The sequence below is a fragment of the Nymphalis io genome, chromosome 30 (genome assembly GCF_905147045.1).
Source record: "Nymphalis io chromosome 30, ilAglIoxx1.1, whole genome shotgun sequence".
Taxonomy (NCBI): Eukaryota; Metazoa; Arthropoda; class Insecta; order Lepidoptera; family Nymphalidae; genus Nymphalis; species Nymphalis io.
In genome coordinates, this window is record NC_065917.1 from 5,228,612 (window position 1) to 5,246,557 (window position 17,946).

Genomic DNA, 17,946 nt, shown 5'->3' on the forward strand with positions numbered 1-17,946 from the left:
TACTAAAGCGTATAGAATAAAGCATTATTTTAATTAAAGAAGCTTAACACAAATTCAACTGTAGAAATTGTTAATCACGCATGATTATACAAAATTCAGTTTACGAATGCTGCCAAAATAATAAAATAATGTGCGTGGAAAAGGGAATATTATGTATTACGATGCATTAGTAAACTAAAGATAAAGATTGGTGAAAGTATTTAACATTGGTTATAAAAGACGATGAGTTAAATCTTTATTGTAGCTTGTCTGATATAAAACTCTCACGCCATCTTGCCAGTACATATTGCACCTAAATCAATATTATTTCACTTGGCAGTCCGCACCGATCGTCTTGTGTATAATCTTTACCCAACTATGATTCTTTGACATTATTAATTGTTGTTAAACAATTTTTGATAAGTTGTTAATATAATAATTTTGTAACTGAATCATTAATAATATTCCAATACAAAATGTCCGTTAATTCATAGCATAAAATAAAGAAAAATAAATTACATTACAACAGTTACTTTCATAGAGACAATAATATTTTAAATCGTAATCAAAATGGTTAACATTTCGTGTAACCGGCATAATTACGAATTACTTTTAATTATTTTTTTGAATGTGTAATGTATATATTTTAGTTTAAAATAAAAGCAAATTACAATGTAATAGTTTTTATATAAATAATAAAATGGAATACCATCTGAAAATAAACGAAAACTTATGTCGGCTATGTTTAAAAGAACACAATCGAATGTTATGCATTAATAATACGTATTTACAAGATGTTTACGAAAAAATAACGAACATTGAAGTGAGTATACTAAATTTTACGTATAAGCTATTTGGAGTTGCTTATCTCAAATTACCCTCGACATTTCGCGAAAGAAAGTGAGGCCGAAATGAGAGCAAAACTTCAGTCATAATTACTCTAAAATGTTGTTTATATAATTGTGCTTCTTATTTATTTCATAATATAAAGTGAAAGGAACATCGCTACTACTGGCTGTCCATAATACCTACCTTTTTTTCAATGAAACTTAGTAAATAGAATACAAATAGGTATTTTGATTAGGCCCCTCTTTCCCACTGGGCACGTGCTCAAGGGCCTGTGACAGGATAAAGATGGCCTTGATTTTGATAGTATGTGGTCAGCCAACCTTTACCCTAATCATCAGAAATAGTTAAATTCAATGCACATAAAAAATATATAAATTTGTTGGCAGAATAAATTGTGATCTGAGTCTTATAACAATTGGAATTGACTTGCCAAAGAATAAGACTTTTAGGGCATTTAGTGCTCTTGCTATTTTGCTTGATCATTTGAAGCACAATATTTCTAGTACAGTTGACTTGTAACACTTGAGAATGGCAGTGGCGGAAATCAGTCACGATGATACTGTCATAGTTATATATAGCTTAATACTAAATTGTTTGTCGTTCTGTTGTTTCAGCTTAACTCAATAACATACATACAGTCACTTTGCTTTATATGTGTGAAAAGGTTGAAAAATTGTCACACGTTGATCGAGCAGGCCATTGCTACTGATAAGCGTTTGAAAGATGCACTGCAATGTAATTCTGGGGTAAGTAATTGCCTTATATCATATATTATATATATAAATAAAAATGTATTGATGTATACTTTTCCTCTGCGTTTCTACAACGTTAACCCGATCATGATGAAAATTTTATGGTATCGCCGAAAATCAAACATTTCTGATACGAATATGTTTTCCTTCAGTAAAGTAACTGTTTAATTTGAAATCTGGATATTATATTTTAGATTGATCAAATAGAACAAAGAGAAACATACAAGCTGTGCATCTCATCGACAATCAACATCTCGTTAGATCCTGTAGATTGTGATGTTAAAAAAGAGAATGCAATCAAAGAGGAATTACATGACAAAGAAGATGGAAATGATATTCATAATATATCTCACGAATTAGGTATGAAAACTTTCTTAAAAACAAGTAATTTTAGTCTTATATACGAATAATCTTCGCCTGGCTTAACGGTTCACAAGTGCACTCACTATTCCCTTACTCTCATAGACCAATGGGACGACAATCTGATAAAACTGGGATAAGTTCAGATATAGGACTAACAGCTTAACGTGCTTTTCAAGACTATAAAACAATATAAATATAAATAAAATATAATTACAGCATAAATAGAATTGACATATCAGCTTCCAAGCTCCAGACTTCTAACCAGACTTTTTGTTGACAGATATGTTTTTTTTTATTGGCTCTGTGTAAACGCCCCAGGGCGTTAAGGTCTGCTCTCTTAGGTAGAAAGCTTAAAGTTTCTCTGCAGTTTTGGATTTATTTTTTTTTTATTTTTTTTATATGCCCCGGGATGGCAAATGACTCTACTCCACCTGATGGTAAGTGGTAGTAGAGTCCAAACGCGACGACGGCCAGTACAGTCGGGAAGAATGTTCTGAACTAGCCGTCCCGGCCTTGCCGGCCCGCAAGATGCCTCTTCACGCCTCGTTTGAAGGAACCCGGGTTGTAAGAGGAGGGATTGGTAGATAAATATACATGTGGCAATTTCATCCACCACAAACAGGTTTTCTCGTGATGTTGCCTCCTACTGCAGTGGCATGTTGAATTATTAACATATAACAAGTTTATTTTTTATTTCACTTGACTATTCTAGACCAAGAACAAGATGATATAAACACCGAAACAAACATAAAAGATCAATTCTTGTTTGATGATGTCAAATCAGATTTAGACGTTAAAGAAACCATATCGGACTCAGAAGATGATATACCATTAAAGAACATCAGCCTGAAGCAACATTTGGATAGGAAATTAGAAGATTCAGTGAAAATTAAGAAATATAAGAAGTATAATAAGGGTATGTATCTGTTCTAGAGCGGTTGCACTTGGTGATAGGTACCACACACTCCTCACCTATTCTACCAAAGAGTAATGCTCAGTATTGAAGTGTGAGCCAGTGTACCAACAGGCACAAGGTAGTGGTGCATTGGTGATGTAAATTATTTATATTTCTTACAGTGCCAATGAGATGGCCCAGTGGTAAGAATGAATGAATCTTAACCGATGATCGTGGGTTCAAACTCAGGCAAGCACCACTAAAGTTTTTCATATGCTCAATTTGCGATTATAATTCATCTCATGTTTTTCGGTAAAGGAAAATATCGTGAGGAAACCTGCATGTGTCTAATTTAACTGAAATTCTGCCACATGTGTATTCCACTGAGCCGCAAGTGGGCAAGGTGAATGTTCACAGGCTGTTACCACAGTGCCAATGTCCTTGACAAAAATTTAAATGCTTCGACTGAAAAGTATGAAATGTATCTGTAACTTATTCATTGGTACCGTTCCAAGATCATACATGATGGATCTTCTGAAATTGGTGAGACGTTTCACATTCAACTGCAGCATCATTTGGAGTCAATAGAATGTAAAACCAAAAGGAAACTTAGCTTTAATTTTTAGTTAACTTAAAGAATTGTACATAATAAAGTATTATTATATATTATTTCTACCAACCCGCATTGGAGCAGCGTGGTAGAATAAGCTCCAAACCTTCTCCTCAAAAGGGAGAGGAGGCCTTAGCCCAGCAGTGGGACATTAAAAGGCTGTTACTACTACTACTATATATTATTTGACAAGATAGAAGAATTGTTTAATTTCTTCATAAATTATACGTCAGAGCTACTCTGATATTGTAATGTGTATGCTGTTACTAAATTTTGATTTAATCAGGTCAATAAAATCTGAGAGCACAACCCATCAACAACTAAGATAATCTTCGAACAGCTGAACAACATTTCTTTAATACTTCCTGTATTCATCGGTGGTAGGGCTTTGTGCAAGATCGTCTGGGTAGGTACCACCCACTCATCAGATATTCTACCGCAAAAGTACTTGGTATTATTGTGTTCCGGTTTGATGGGTGAGTGAGCCAGTGTAATTAAAGGCACAAGAGACATAAAATCTTAGGTCCCAAGGTTGGTGGCGCATTGGCTATGTAAGCGATGGTTGACATTTCTTACAATGCCAATGTCTAAGGGTGACCACTTGCCATCAAGTGGCCCATATGCTCGTCCGCCTTCCTATTCTATAAAAAAAAAAACACCTTACCAGCAAATAATAACTGAACCAAAATCCATTCAAACGTTTAAGAGTTTCCATGCCACAGCCCGACAGGTACACACATTCTACTTATTACAATTTTTGCATCGGAAGTTAACTTTATTGTATGCCAGTATAAAAAGTAAAATCGGATACAAAACGGAAGTTATCACTTATAAGTTAAAGTATGACATTTAAAATATAATAACACTTGTTTATATTACTTTCAGAAACTAAAGTCGATGCTCAAGAACTGATCCTCGATGAGGAACAGCAGGTCATTGAAATGTTGCAGCGTTCGAAGTCCCTCAATTATTTGAACTCTCCGTATAAATGCGATTTGTGCTACAAGGGTTTTCTAGATCCAATAGCGTTTGATAAACACAAGGAAAAGCATGATGAGGTATGTGTTTATACAATTAAGTTTATTGTATTTAAGTAATGAACGTGTGAATCTTAACCGATGATCGTGTTTTCAAACCCGGGCAAGCACCACTGAATTTTCATGTGCTTAATTTGTGATTATAATTCATCTCGTATTTGATGGTGTAGGATAACATTGTGAGGAAACCTGCATGTGTCTAATTTCACTGAAATTCTGCCACATGTGTATTCCACCAACCCGCATTGGAGCGGCGTGGTGGAATAAGCTCCAAACCTTCTCCTCAAAAGGGAGAGGAGGCCTTAGCCCAGCAGTGGGACATTAACAGGCTGTTACAGTACAGTACAGTACAATGTTAACTTTATTTACTATGTAAAGCTAAATTGAGCTCTGAAAAGCTTAGTGACTAATTCGGCCCCGCAAGGAATACTGCTCTCATTTCTGGGTGTGTCCTGGTTCCAGCTACTTACTTCAGATGTATATGAGCAGTGTTTTTTTTAGAATAGGAAGGCGGACGTGCATATGGGCCACCTGATGGTAAGTGGTCACCAACGCCCATAGACAATGGCACTATAAGAAATGTTAACCATCGCTTACATCACCAATGCGCCACCAACCTTGGGAACTAAGATGTTATGTCCCTTGTGCCTGTAATTACACTGGCTCACTCACCCTTCAAACCGAAACACAACAATACCAAATACTGCTGTTTTGTGGTAGAATATCTGATGAGTGGGTGGTACCTACCCAGACGAGCTTGCACCAAGCTCTACCACCAGTAAAAATAGTGTGATATAATTGGGTCAGCTTCCTGTATGTTTGCCTCCACTTACATAACAAAAAGCTACGTTTAAAGAAAATCTGCTTAGCTTTGTTTAGTTTGAAGATCATAATAGTTGGGTTTTGGATTCCTAGGCTGGTCTGGATGGTATTCAACTTGTGGTGGTGATATCTATTATGACCAGTGATTACTCCCGAAGTACTCGGAGGTAGCAATTGATGAAGGAAACAATTACTATATTTCACTGTTAACAGTACTCTAATAAATTTGATCAATTTTGTAATATTGACATTACGTATACGTACTATTACAAAAAAACTTAGACAGCGTGATTCAGGAATTTCAAATAATGAATCCACGCCATCTATTGACAAACAGTAACAAACATGTTTACTCTTACCAACCAGGATCAATAACAGGCTGTTATATACCTAATGTACTTATTTATATATTATTTCAGATAAGCGGTCCCCACGAATGCAAGCTCTGCCATCTGAGGTACTTGACGGTGAAATCGCTGAGGGCCCACACCACGTCCGCTCATTCGAGACGGTTCTCGTGCAATATATGCTCGCACCGTTCTCACACCAAGTAATTTATTTATTGGCAATCTGGTTGCAACGTTTATTTGTAACGTTTTTGAGATTTAATTTTGTATTTTAATGTCGTTTATTTACGTGGATAATAAAATTAAAAGGCAAATCGGTATTTGTGATAGAAGTGAAACGTTTTTTGCGCCAGAAACGTTACACGGTTACATTGTAAACAGATTAAACCTTGGAATTTAATTGCATTCTTTTTTTGTTTGTTTGGTAAATAATATTATTAGAAATCAAGATAGAAATAGGTTTTTAAAAAGAGATAAATCAAAACAACTACACAACAATAAAGTGAACGTAGATCGACACACAAATAGAACAAAGGAATCAAGACTAAGCAACTCAAATAATATTTCTGAGATATCCGCCACAACCGAGAGTCCAAGCAGAAGTGTATAAAGCCTGGCCGGCCGATGAGCTCGGCAGGGCCAGCCCCCACCACGATTATCACGTGATCAAGTCGCGCCGCTAGGCCACGCCCCGTCGGAAGACATTCCTAACAATATATTATTATATAAAATAACTGTTTTAATCGAATTTAATAATAAATTATTCCTGTATTATTTGTTACCTTTGTATATATAATATATATTTGAGCCGGTTGGCTTGGTTGGTAGATACCTGCCTTTCACGCCGAAGGTCGTGGGTTCGATGCCCACCCAGGACAGACAATTGTGTGCATGAACATGTCTGTTTGTCCTGAGTCTGGGTGTAATTATCTATGTAAGTATGTATTTACATAAGAAAAGTAGTATATGTAGTATATCAGTTGTCTGGTTTCCACAGAACGAGCTCTGCTTAGTTTGGGATCAGATGGCCGTGTGTGAATAATGTCCCAGGATATTATTATTATTATTATATAATATGAATATCAGGGAGATTGGCTGTCGCCTTAGAGAAAAGGGATTTGACAGTCGCTCCGGGTCCTACTTGGCACAGAGGTCCGTTGCCGTACAGCGTGGAAATGCGGCCTGTATTATAGACAGCTTTGCGTCGGGTGGGAATCGGGGGGGGGGGGCTATTTTAAATTTGATTTAAAAAAAAATGACATAGTTATCTTTTGTAATAATAATAATTGTGTATTTGTAATAGACTTATAATAATATCGTTATTTAAAATGATTACTTGTTAAAATATACATGTTTTAAAAAAAAAATGATAATTTGATGTCTTGTTTTTTTTTTTATATAGACATCAGGCTAAAGCTCACGAGCAGTGGCATAAAGGACACACATACCCTTGCAAGCCCTGCGGCCGAGCCTTCAGGTATGCAATTTTTTTATTGAATTGAAAACTTCTTCAGGCGTGTTGCGCTGGTTTATCGTTGGGGATAGACTCGTGGCTTCGCGTCACCGACATGCTAATGTTAATATAATGAAATCGCTATCAGATAATAACGATTGAAATTTATGTAAATACTAAACAGTATATACAAATAATATAAGTGTGTTTTAACTTCCTGCTTCCCGAGATAGCAGCACTGAGCGCTTTCTATCGACTGTATCACGGCGAGTGCTCTGAGGAATTATTCTCTCTAATTCCTGCTTCCCCCTTCCTTCTTAAGTCCACGCGAGCTGGTTCTCGATGTCACCGCCTAACTGTGACATCAATTCCATCGCGAACAAAGAAATTTGGCAACTCCTTTCTTTGTCGCACTTCCTAAAAATGGAATTCCTTACCAGCTCACGTGTTCCCCTCCTCTTACAACCCGGGTTCCTTCAAACGAGGCGTGAAGAGGCATCTTGCGGGCCGGCAAGGCGAAGGCGGCTAGTGCAGAACGTTTTTCCCGTCTGTACTGGCCGTCGTCGCGTTTGGACTCTACTACCACTTACCATCAGGTGGAGTAGAGTCATTTGCCCTCCCGGCGAATATATATAAAAAATAACTATTATTTATTTAAATTAAGCTGTATTAATATTTTGTACCAAGTTAGCGACATACTGTGTGTTTTGATGAATAAAAAGGGATAGAATTATTACTTGGAGTGCTAATAGATATGAAGATTGGGCAACAACAAATATATTTAATAGTTTCAAGTTTTCACTTCTATCGGCAGTCCCTTTGACTGCCTGTTTTTTTTTATATTTAAAACTAACGTTTGCCCGCGGTTTCGCCAGCATGTTAGGTTAGGTGTTGTTATCGATTGACGTGCCGGTTGGCGTGGTTGGTAGATACTTGCCTTTCACGCCGAAGGTTGTGGATTCGATTCCCACCCAGGACAGACGTTTGTGTGCATGAATTCCGTTGTCCTGAGTCTGGGTGTAATTATCTATATAAGTATGTATTTACAAAAGAAAAGTAGTATATGTAGTATATCAGTTGTCTGGTTTCCATAGTACGAGCTCTGTACAAGCTTAATTTGGGATCAGATGGCCGTGTGTGAAAAATGTCCCGGGATATTATTATATATATATTATATTATTATCGGGGAGAGAGGTTGGTATATAAAAGTAGCCTATGTCCTTCCTCAGGGTTCAAGCTTGCTTCATATCAAATTTCATCAAAATAAGTTCAGTGGTTCAGCCTTGAAAGCGTGACATACAGACAGAGTTATTTTCGCGTTTATAATATATGTACAGATAGGTATTCTACCAATTCGCATTGGAGCAGCGTAGTGGAATAAGCTCCAAAACTTCTCCTCAAAAAGAGGAGAGGAGGCCTTTAGCCCAGCAGTGGGACATTCACAGGCTGTTACGGACAGATAGGTAGGCAGACTGTTTAATGGATTATCCGAAGGTAAGTGGTCACCATCGCCCATAGACATTGGTGCTGAAACAAATATTTACTATTACTTACATCCTTCTACTTATGTCCCTCGTGTCTGTAGTTACACTGGCTCACTCATTCTTCAAACCGGAACACAATGCTGTTCGACGGTAAAATAACTAATGAGCGGCTGGTATCGGCCTAGAGGGGGACATGAGAGCCAACTTCAATAAATATATATAAATTATTGCCATACGTAATTATTATTAAACATTACTGTTAAACGACTTTGCGTCCTGATTATATTCAGTTTGTGCATCTATATAAATAAACAATCCGTTTCTCAGCAAGCCGACGTCGTACCTGTCGCACGTGCGCAAGTGGCACGCGGGCGGCGCGGAGCACGTGTGCGCCGACTGCGGGGAGAGCTTCGCGCGCAGGCACGGCCTGCTCATGCACCGCAGCAAGGCGCACCGCGCGCACGCGCACGTGAGTGGCCCACTGTACTTGTAGTTAGACATTGGCATTGTAAGAAATGACCTTCCTTGGGGTTCAAGCTTGCTTCATACCAAATATCATCAAAATCGGTTCAGTGGTTCAGCCGTGATAGCACGACAAACAGACAGAGTTACTTGCGCTTTTATAATATTATTATAGATTAGGAGTTAAAGATCTTTCAGAACTTCGCCTTAGATTTTGTAGTAGTTTTAGTTAACCCCCTTAATTTTTTTTTTATAGGATAGGAAGGCGGACGAGCTTATGGGCCATCTGATGGTAAGTGGTCACCAACGCCCATACACATTGGCATTGTAAGAAATGTCAACCATCGCTTACATAGCCAATGCGCCACCAACCTTGGGAACTATGATTTTGTGTCCCTTGTGCCTGTAATTACGCTGGCTCACTCACCATTCAAACCGGAACACAACAATAACAAGTATTGCTGTTTTGCGGTAGAATATCTGATGAGTGGCTGGTACCTACCGAGGCGAGCTTGCACAAAGCCCTCCCACCAGTAAAAATATATATCTGTCAGATTGATGAGTATTGCAATGAAACGTTATTTGGTTGACAAGTCCGTTTATTAGTAAGATCGTTATAATACCAATGTGTCGCCGGCACAGTACCCTCAACCGCTTCATAAAAAATAACATAAAATATAGTTAGGTAAATACATAATTTTTGATACATCAACTTATTCTAACAAATTACTTTTTCGTCGTACATATGGTAATGGTATCGATTTAACTTTGGTACTTGTTACACATTAATTACGCAAAGTAGCCACTTGCACTCATTATGTATTAGGTCCTTACATATGATATTGGCGTTTTGTACGGGAGGAATATAAAGTCAAGTTTTTCATCTCATAGGTAGTTCATTGATGTCTTTTCTAAAAAAACCATGGGTACGAGAGTCAATAAACTCTTTAAAGTTGGTTAGGACTGCCGCATCGGAGTTGAATTTTTTTCCTTGTAAGAAGTTGTCCAAATTCCGGAAAAAATGGTAATCTGTTGGAGCAAGGTCCGGGGATGATAATATTTGATAGTATTTAGTATTTATTTGATTGAACTAGGTAAATTGAATTAAAACACGATCTGAGCAAAAAAACGGAAAAAATGTGTATATTTGACAAGGCAGATTTACAGAGTATAGTCTTTTTTTTTTTTTTAAATGTCATAATATGACATGTGCACAATATTCTAAATAGATGGCGTTCAGTGTTGCAATTAATCATTTCAACATCCTCTTCTTAATTGCAAACCCATAGCCATGGAACAGTCATCAGTCTTCTTTGGAGAAATTGGTTTTGTAAGTATGTCAGCAACCATATCTTGAGTCCCAACATAGCAGAGTTGAATTTCCTTATCAGCAACTCTTTCTCGGAGAAAATGATGTCTCAAATCAATATGTTTGCTGCGGGCACAGTAAGAATCAATATCTGCAAATTTGATTGCGCTTTGATTATCACATTAAATTATGGTAGGCACATCTGTAAGCTTCCAATTTAATTCAGACTCTAAATGCCTTAGCCACATAGCCTCCTGTGTGGCCGTAGCTAGTGCCATATATTCAGCCTCCATGGTTGATAAGGCAACTGTGTTCTGTCGTTTAGAACACCACGAGACTGAAGCACCCTGAAACAAAAAAGTGTAGCCAGAGCATGATCTCCGGCTGTTAATGTCAGAAGCCCAATCTGAATCACAGTAGCCAAACACTCTTCTTTCATCTTTATTTTGGCTCAATTTTAATTTATAATCCTTAGTTCCTTTTATGTAGCGTAGCACTCTTTTAACTGCTGACCAGTGTTGTATTTCTGGTTTGTTGTTGAAACTACACAATTTATTTACAACAAAACAGATATCTGGTCTTGTGCCTTGTGATAGGTAAAGCAAACTCCCAATAGCTTCTTGATAAGGTACATTACTAATAATATTATTTTGATCTCCTGTGCTGATCAATTTGGAGCTAAGATCACAGGGCGAATGGACTGGATTACAATCTGTCATATTGAATCTCTGTAGGATTTTTTCTATATAAGCAGTCTGATCAATATAAATTTGGTCTCTGGCCGCGTTTTGACTTATCCTCCAGCCAATAAAATAATTGACAGGTCCAAGCGATTTCATTTCAAATTTACTTTTAAGTTGTAGCTTGATTTCTTTACCTTTCTCTTCATTATTATAAAAAATTAATAAATCATCAACATATATCAATATAAAGATGATGCTTCCATTATCATTTCTGTAGTAAATACATGGATCAATAGATGTACTTTTCAATCCCAACTGTTTGAGAACAGAAGTAAGTTTCAAATTCCATTGGCGACTCGCCTGTTTTAAGCCATAAATAGACTTATTTAATCTGCAAACTTCTTGTCCGTGTTCATAGCCAGGTGGTTGATTCATATATATTTCAGCATCTATATCTCCCTGCAAAAATGCTATAACTGCATCCATTTGATCTATATATAAGTTTTCTTTTACAGCTAATGCAAACAAATATCTTATTGAAGTATGCCGTACGACCGGGGCAAAAATTTCATTATATTCAGATCCTTTCCTCTGTCTGAATCCTTTTATGACTAATCTTGCTTTGTATCGTACAACTTCACCATTTGCATCTATTTTCATTTTGTAAACCCATTTGCAAGGGATTATTCTTTTGTCTTCAGGTTGAGTTACCAATGTCCATGTATTATTCCGAAGGAGCGATTCATACTCGCTATCCATAGCTTCTTTCCACTCTTTTGCTTTTGGGCTTGAAAGAGCGTCTTCCACAGTCTCTGGTTCCTTTAATAATGCTGATGAACTTGTTGGTTTCTCTTCATAACAAAAATAAGTAGTAGGTTTGATATTCCTTGGCCTCAGAGTTATATTTCTTAATGGTATGGAATCGTCATCAAATCTTTCCGGTGTGTAATCTGGGTCATTATCTCTTTCTGAATTTGATATTTCACTGCTGGCATCATACAATTGTTCCTCTTCTGAACTTTCATTTACTAAAGTATCGGTATCAGATTCTTGTTTGGCTGTCGTTTCCTGTTTTTGCAAAGAAGTGAGTGGCATAATTACACAATTATTCCTAGCTGTGTGTTCCAAGAAAACAACATCTCTACTCTTGTATATTTGTTTTTTACTCTCATCATACAATCTGTAGCCTTTAGTGTATTCACAATAACCCACAAATATCATCTTAGTAGCTTTTGAATCCCATTTTCGTCTGCTTTCTTTTGGTACATGAACCATTGCGTGACAAACAAATATTTTCATGTTATTTAAATTTGGTCTTTTACCTGTCCACATTTCATATGGTGTCTTGTAGTCCAAAGCTTTTGTTGGTGAACGATTTGTTATATATGCCGCTGTTGAAACCGCCTCAGCCCAAAATATTTTCTGTAGTCTGGAATTCAAAATTAGGCATTTAGCTCTCTCTACTAATGTGCGATTCATACGCTCTGCCATACCGTTTTGTTGTGGCGTATATGGAGTACTAGTTTGATGCTGGATACCAGATTTACACAAAAACAATTTAAACTCATTGTTTACATATTCTTTTCCATTATCTGTGCGCAATGTCTTTATTTTCTTATTAGTTTCATTTTCTACTAAATTCTTAAATTCTTTAAACTTTTCTAAAGTTTCAGACTTGCTCTTCATGAAGTAGACAGATACTTTCCTACTGTAATCATCGATGAAAGTAATATAATATTTGGCACCTCCAATAGAACTTGTCTCCATCGGACCACATAAATCTGAGTGAATTAATTGGAGCAATTCTGAAGCCCTAGTACCCGTATTTTTAAATGGTTGCCTATTCATTTTTCCCTCTAAGCAAGTTGTGCAAACTTGATTACCTTTTTTCGATAATTCAACCCCTTCTGCACTATCAGTTATTTTCTGTAAGTCTGTGAAATTGAGATGACCCATTCTTAGATGCCATAAATTTATATCTCGCTCATCTGTTGTTGATAGCAATGCCAGTGCTTCAGAAACATTATTCAATATATACATGTTATTGCGATGCTGTCAATATTAGCTTATTATTTTGATATATCTGACAACCATCTCTCTCAAATTTCACTTCACAGCCATTATTCACCATTTGACTTACAGAAAGTAAATTAACTGTTAGTGTGGGTATATATAAAACATCTCTGACCTGTATTGTCCGTATTATGCCATCTGAGTCTCTAATCTGAAAATCCACCTTGCCACTGCCTTTTACTGCTACTTTTTTATTGTCTGCAACCTTAATATTGTTGATAGTTGATGGGGATACATCATACATCCAATTCTTGTTATTGCACATATGCAATGATGCTTCGGAATCAACATACCAGCAACTTCCATCCAATGCAGCAGCAACTGAAAAAGCAGCATAATAACCATTATTAGAATTGTCATTGTTTGACGGACCCCTTTTTTTGTCTTTAAAGTAGCAATCCCTACTCATGTGACCATACTTGTTACATACAAAGCACCGTGGCCCTTTGGGTTGCCCTTTCCTCTGAAATTGGTTATTAGGATTTTTTGGCATTTTGTTATTTTGTTTATTATATGACTTGGCATAGTAAGCAGCTGAATCTGATACCTTAACTTCTTGTAACAACTTAGTTTTTACATAATCTGCAGTAATATTCACACCGGAGCTCTCTAAAGCCATTATCATTGGCTTGTAGTAATCAGGGAGGCCAGCGAGCAGCAACGTACCCAGCCACCCGTCTCCTACTACAAAATTGATATTTCTTAAGTTGTGAGCTGTTGACATTACCTTATTGACATATTCCTCGACACTCGAGCAATTGTCCAAGTCAGTGGTGATCAAATCTCTCAATAAACCTACTTTTCTACTAAGCCCTGAGTCATCAAACACTTTTTCAAGTTTGGTCCAAACCTGTTTCGCTGTTGTAGCCTCTTGTACATGGACGTAATTAACCGGGTCTACCAACAGTATTATTTTCGATTTTGCTTTCGTATTTTTCTTGCTATCAGATACATAGCCTGGGTCAGATTCAATCTCCTGCCACAATTCTTCATGTTCGAGGTAGTTTTTCACGGCAAACTTCCAACTTTGGTAATTTTCTCTTCCAATTAGCTTCTCAATTGTACCCATTGATATTTGTGATGCCATTTTATTAAGTATTTTCTCAAAAAATTAAGCTGAAATTGCTGGGAAAAAATAACGAACTCGCCGGCAATGGCCAGTTTTGAGGTTATCTAACTTCAATCTAATTGAATCACAGCGCTTATGTTTCGAATTACTTTTCTAATATACTATCGGACATAATGGGCCCATAACCTGATAATATTTGATAGTATTTAGTATTTATTTGATTGAACTAGGTAAATTGAATTAAAACACGATCTGAGCAAAAAAACGGAAAAAATGTGTATATTTGACAAGGCAGATTTACAGATTATATTCTTTTTTTTTTTTTTAAATGTCATAATATGACATGTGCACAATATTCTAAATAGATGGCGTTCAGTGTTGCAATTAATCATTTCAACAGGGGAGTACGGTGGATGTCGCAGACATTACAATTGTAGCTTACCTAACTTAATGGTTGTTTGTTGTGCAGTGTGTGGTCTTGCGTTGTCGTGAAGCAGTAGCGGCCTAGAGCGATTGACCAATTTCGGTTGTTTAGCAGCTAGTTCTTCCTTCATGGTTTGCATTTGCTGACAATAGATATCTGCCGTAATCGTTTGGCCAGATTTTAGAAAGCTGTAGTGAACGATACCGACTCTAGTCCACCAAACACTCACAAGTAACTTTTTCTGAGTCAATTTTCGTTTAGGGCAGGATTTGGCTGGGCCTCCAGGGTTCAGCCATTGCGACGAGCGCTTCCGATTGTCGTACAGTATCCATATTTCATCACAAGTAATGATTCGATTTAAATCCCTTCATTATTGTGTCGGTTGAACAAAGTAACACAGCAGTCGACGCGTGTTTGCAAGTTAGATTCACTCAAAATAAATTAGACAAGAAATTCGATCCTTGGTCTCGCAATCCATCCGGTGTAAATGATATCCACAATAGTCTCAGCGGCTACTTCTTTTACAGGATACGCTTCAGGCCAACCAGTGCTTCTGTCTACCATCGTCACGATGTACGGGTACCCGTTACAATATGTCAATGGTCCCACTACATCCATTTGTAAATGTTCAAACCGATCTGTGTGCATAAAACTTCCATGAGGTGCAACTGTATGTCTGTGAACCTTGGACTTTTGGCAGTTCGTACAAGCTTCGGTCCACTGAGTTACATCTTTATTCATTCCTTTCCATATATAGCTATCTTGCATCTTTTGACTGATGTCATGTACAGCGTTGAAAGCCGATACACGAAATTCTTTAGGCAAATATGGTCGCGTTTTGTTAGTCGATATGTCACAATAGATAGGTAATTAGCGATTAGGTATGTATAACTATTTAAACTGTAACGAGTTCGATTCCATAAGGTTTTGTAATTCTTTGTCATTTCTCTGTGCCTCAGCCAATTTTTCGTAATCTATGGAAGTATGTTTACGGATTCTATTCGCGACAAACAGTCAGCGACTGTGGTTCACCTGATATGTGTTTTATATCGGTACAAAGTTGCATGATGAAATCTAGTTGTCGTATCCGTCTTAGTGTATCGTTTTTACTTCTCGTATTTTTCTGAAAGAAGTAAACAATCGCTTTATGGTCCGTGTACACTATAAATGACCTTCGACAAGCGACTTAAAATGTTTGATTGCTAAATATTGCCAATAATTCCCTGTCATAGGTAGAAAATCGTGGTTGTGCATCACTTAATTTGGTTGAGAAAAATCCTAATGGCTTCCAAGAGTCTCCTTCTTTTTGTTGCAGTACAGCGCCAGCGCAGGTATTAGAACAGTCTGTCATTAAGGCTGAAGGTGCGTCTGGCGATGGAAATGACAACGTAACTGCGTTTTTCAGGCTTTGTTTACAGTGTTCAAGAGCTTCATCGGTCCATGGAATGAGACTTTTATCTTTTCTCTTGGCGATATGCAGAAATAAATTTAATTTCTCATGAATACTAGCTGCTTTAGGTAGGTGACGTCTATAGAAGTTTACCATTCCGAGAAAACGACGTGACTCATCCACTGTACTTGGTGTCGTAAACTCAGATATGACCTCGACTTGCTCATCTAATGGCCTCAAACCGTCTTTTGAAACTCGAAATCCAAGAAAATTGAGTTCAGATTTCCCAAATTCACATTTGGCCAAATTGATCGTAATGCCATATCTATTTAGGTGACTTAGTACTTCCCGAACGTGCACTCTATGCTCCGCCTCCGATGACGATGCAATTATGACGTCGTCTATATATATATATATAAGACAATTACTAATTTTTATTGCAAGAGATTAAAGAAACCAGCCAGCGAGAAGTCCAGATTTGACTCCGATGGACTATTATGTCTGGGGGCATATGAAAAGCCTGGTTTATGATGTTTCACCAGTACAAACAATTGAAGAACTCAAAACAAGAATAATGAATGCTGCAAATTCTATTCGACATAGCTTGAGTAGTGTTGTAGTAAAAAGTGAATTAAGAAAAAGAATGCGTATTTGTATACGAAATAGGGGATCTCATTTTGAACACGAATTATGAATAATAAACAGTGTAATTTCGAAAGTATGGAGTAACTAAAAAGATTAAGTATTTTGTTTTTGATTTAAATTCAAAATTGCAATGACAGCTCTGGTTTATCTCTCCCTTTTTACCTATTACCCCTATTAAAAATAATCTTTAACTACTTTGCATTGAGGTCCTTTTGTCTTTGATCCAGATTTAATTTCTTAACAATAGCATTTCTTAGAATTTCCTACCTGGTCTCTTTGTTATCTAATTTTCTCCTGAGTTTATGATTGTTACTGTACTTTTTATGTACCGATGGATAGCTAAGGAAACGCAGATGTTTTTAAAATGATCCGCACGATAAGAGCCATAGTGATTTTTACAAAAAAATTGCGAGTAACTTAAAGAATCAAAATTAAAAACCGAAAAGTTGTACAGTTTTGGATCTGTAATTTAAAAATGCTTGAAGATTGTTTTTGTTTTATAACTGGTTATTATTAACTAGGATGTACCCTAGCAAGAAATACAAAAAAAAATAGGGAAAATACGTTGATTTTTTTTTATTGAATTTTAGAATCTTAAACATTCTTTAAATAAAAAAAATATTAAAAAATTAATAACTCGAAAACGATACACTTTTGCATAAGCATTTTGGGTCATTTGATAGCTATTGTCCTGAACTATAACCCTTTAAAAGGATCGTGACATATTACCCTGTAACCCTGTATATATATATATATATATGTATAAATCTTATCTACGTCACGTAAAACTTCGTCGTTGAGAAAACGTTGAAATGTGGCTGCAGCGTTGTTAAAACCGAATCCTAGTCTTAAAAATTCGAATAATCCAAAAGGACATGCTATCGCTGTCTTGGGTATGTCATTCTCATATATAGGTATATTGTGGTAAGCCCTTTACGGAAATACGGTTTTACCATGCAATAAATAGGTACAGTCTTGCACACGAGGTGTAGGATAACGATCGGGTTTCGTGATAGCATTGAGCTGTCTATAATCGCCACAAGGTCTAAGCTCACCGTTTTTCCTTACCACAACATGTAACGGACTCGCCCAATTGCTTTTAGATGGCCTGCATATTCCCATCTCTTGCATTTGTTGAAATTCAGCCTTGACTCTATGATATTTATCATAATGTACCGTAGAATGAATTGGGGCATCTTTAAAATTCATCGGCTTTGTAATATCAGGAAGTTCCGCTGAAATATCTCTATAATCACTTTTGTAGTCGACTGTACTCATTGTAGGATCATCTTGCAATACC

General features: G+C 36.8%; 1 protein-coding gene across 2 annotated transcripts in view; it reads left to right on the plus strand.

Annotated features, from left to right (window-relative positions):
* Positions 1-423: 423 nt before the first annotated feature.
* The window catches only part of LOC126779939 (zinc finger protein 180-like), a 34,080-nt gene continuing 16,557 nt past the window's right edge, over positions 424-17,946 (plus strand). For both annotated transcript variants that reach the window (XM_050504150.1, XM_050504151.1), the window contains exons 1-8: positions 424-802; positions 1,443-1,574; positions 1,775-1,940; positions 2,656-2,859; positions 4,334-4,506; positions 5,727-5,857; positions 7,057-7,131; positions 8,919-9,060. In XM_050504150.1, coding sequence (XP_050360107.1) covers positions 680-802; positions 1,443-1,574; positions 1,775-1,940; positions 2,656-2,859; positions 4,334-4,506; positions 5,727-5,857; positions 7,057-7,131; positions 8,919-9,060 — 1,146 coding nt within the window. In that variant the 5' untranslated portion in view covers positions 424-679. The remainder of the gene's footprint in view (positions 803-1,442; positions 1,575-1,774; positions 1,941-2,655; positions 2,860-4,333; positions 4,507-5,726; positions 5,858-7,056; positions 7,132-8,918; positions 9,061-17,946) is intronic.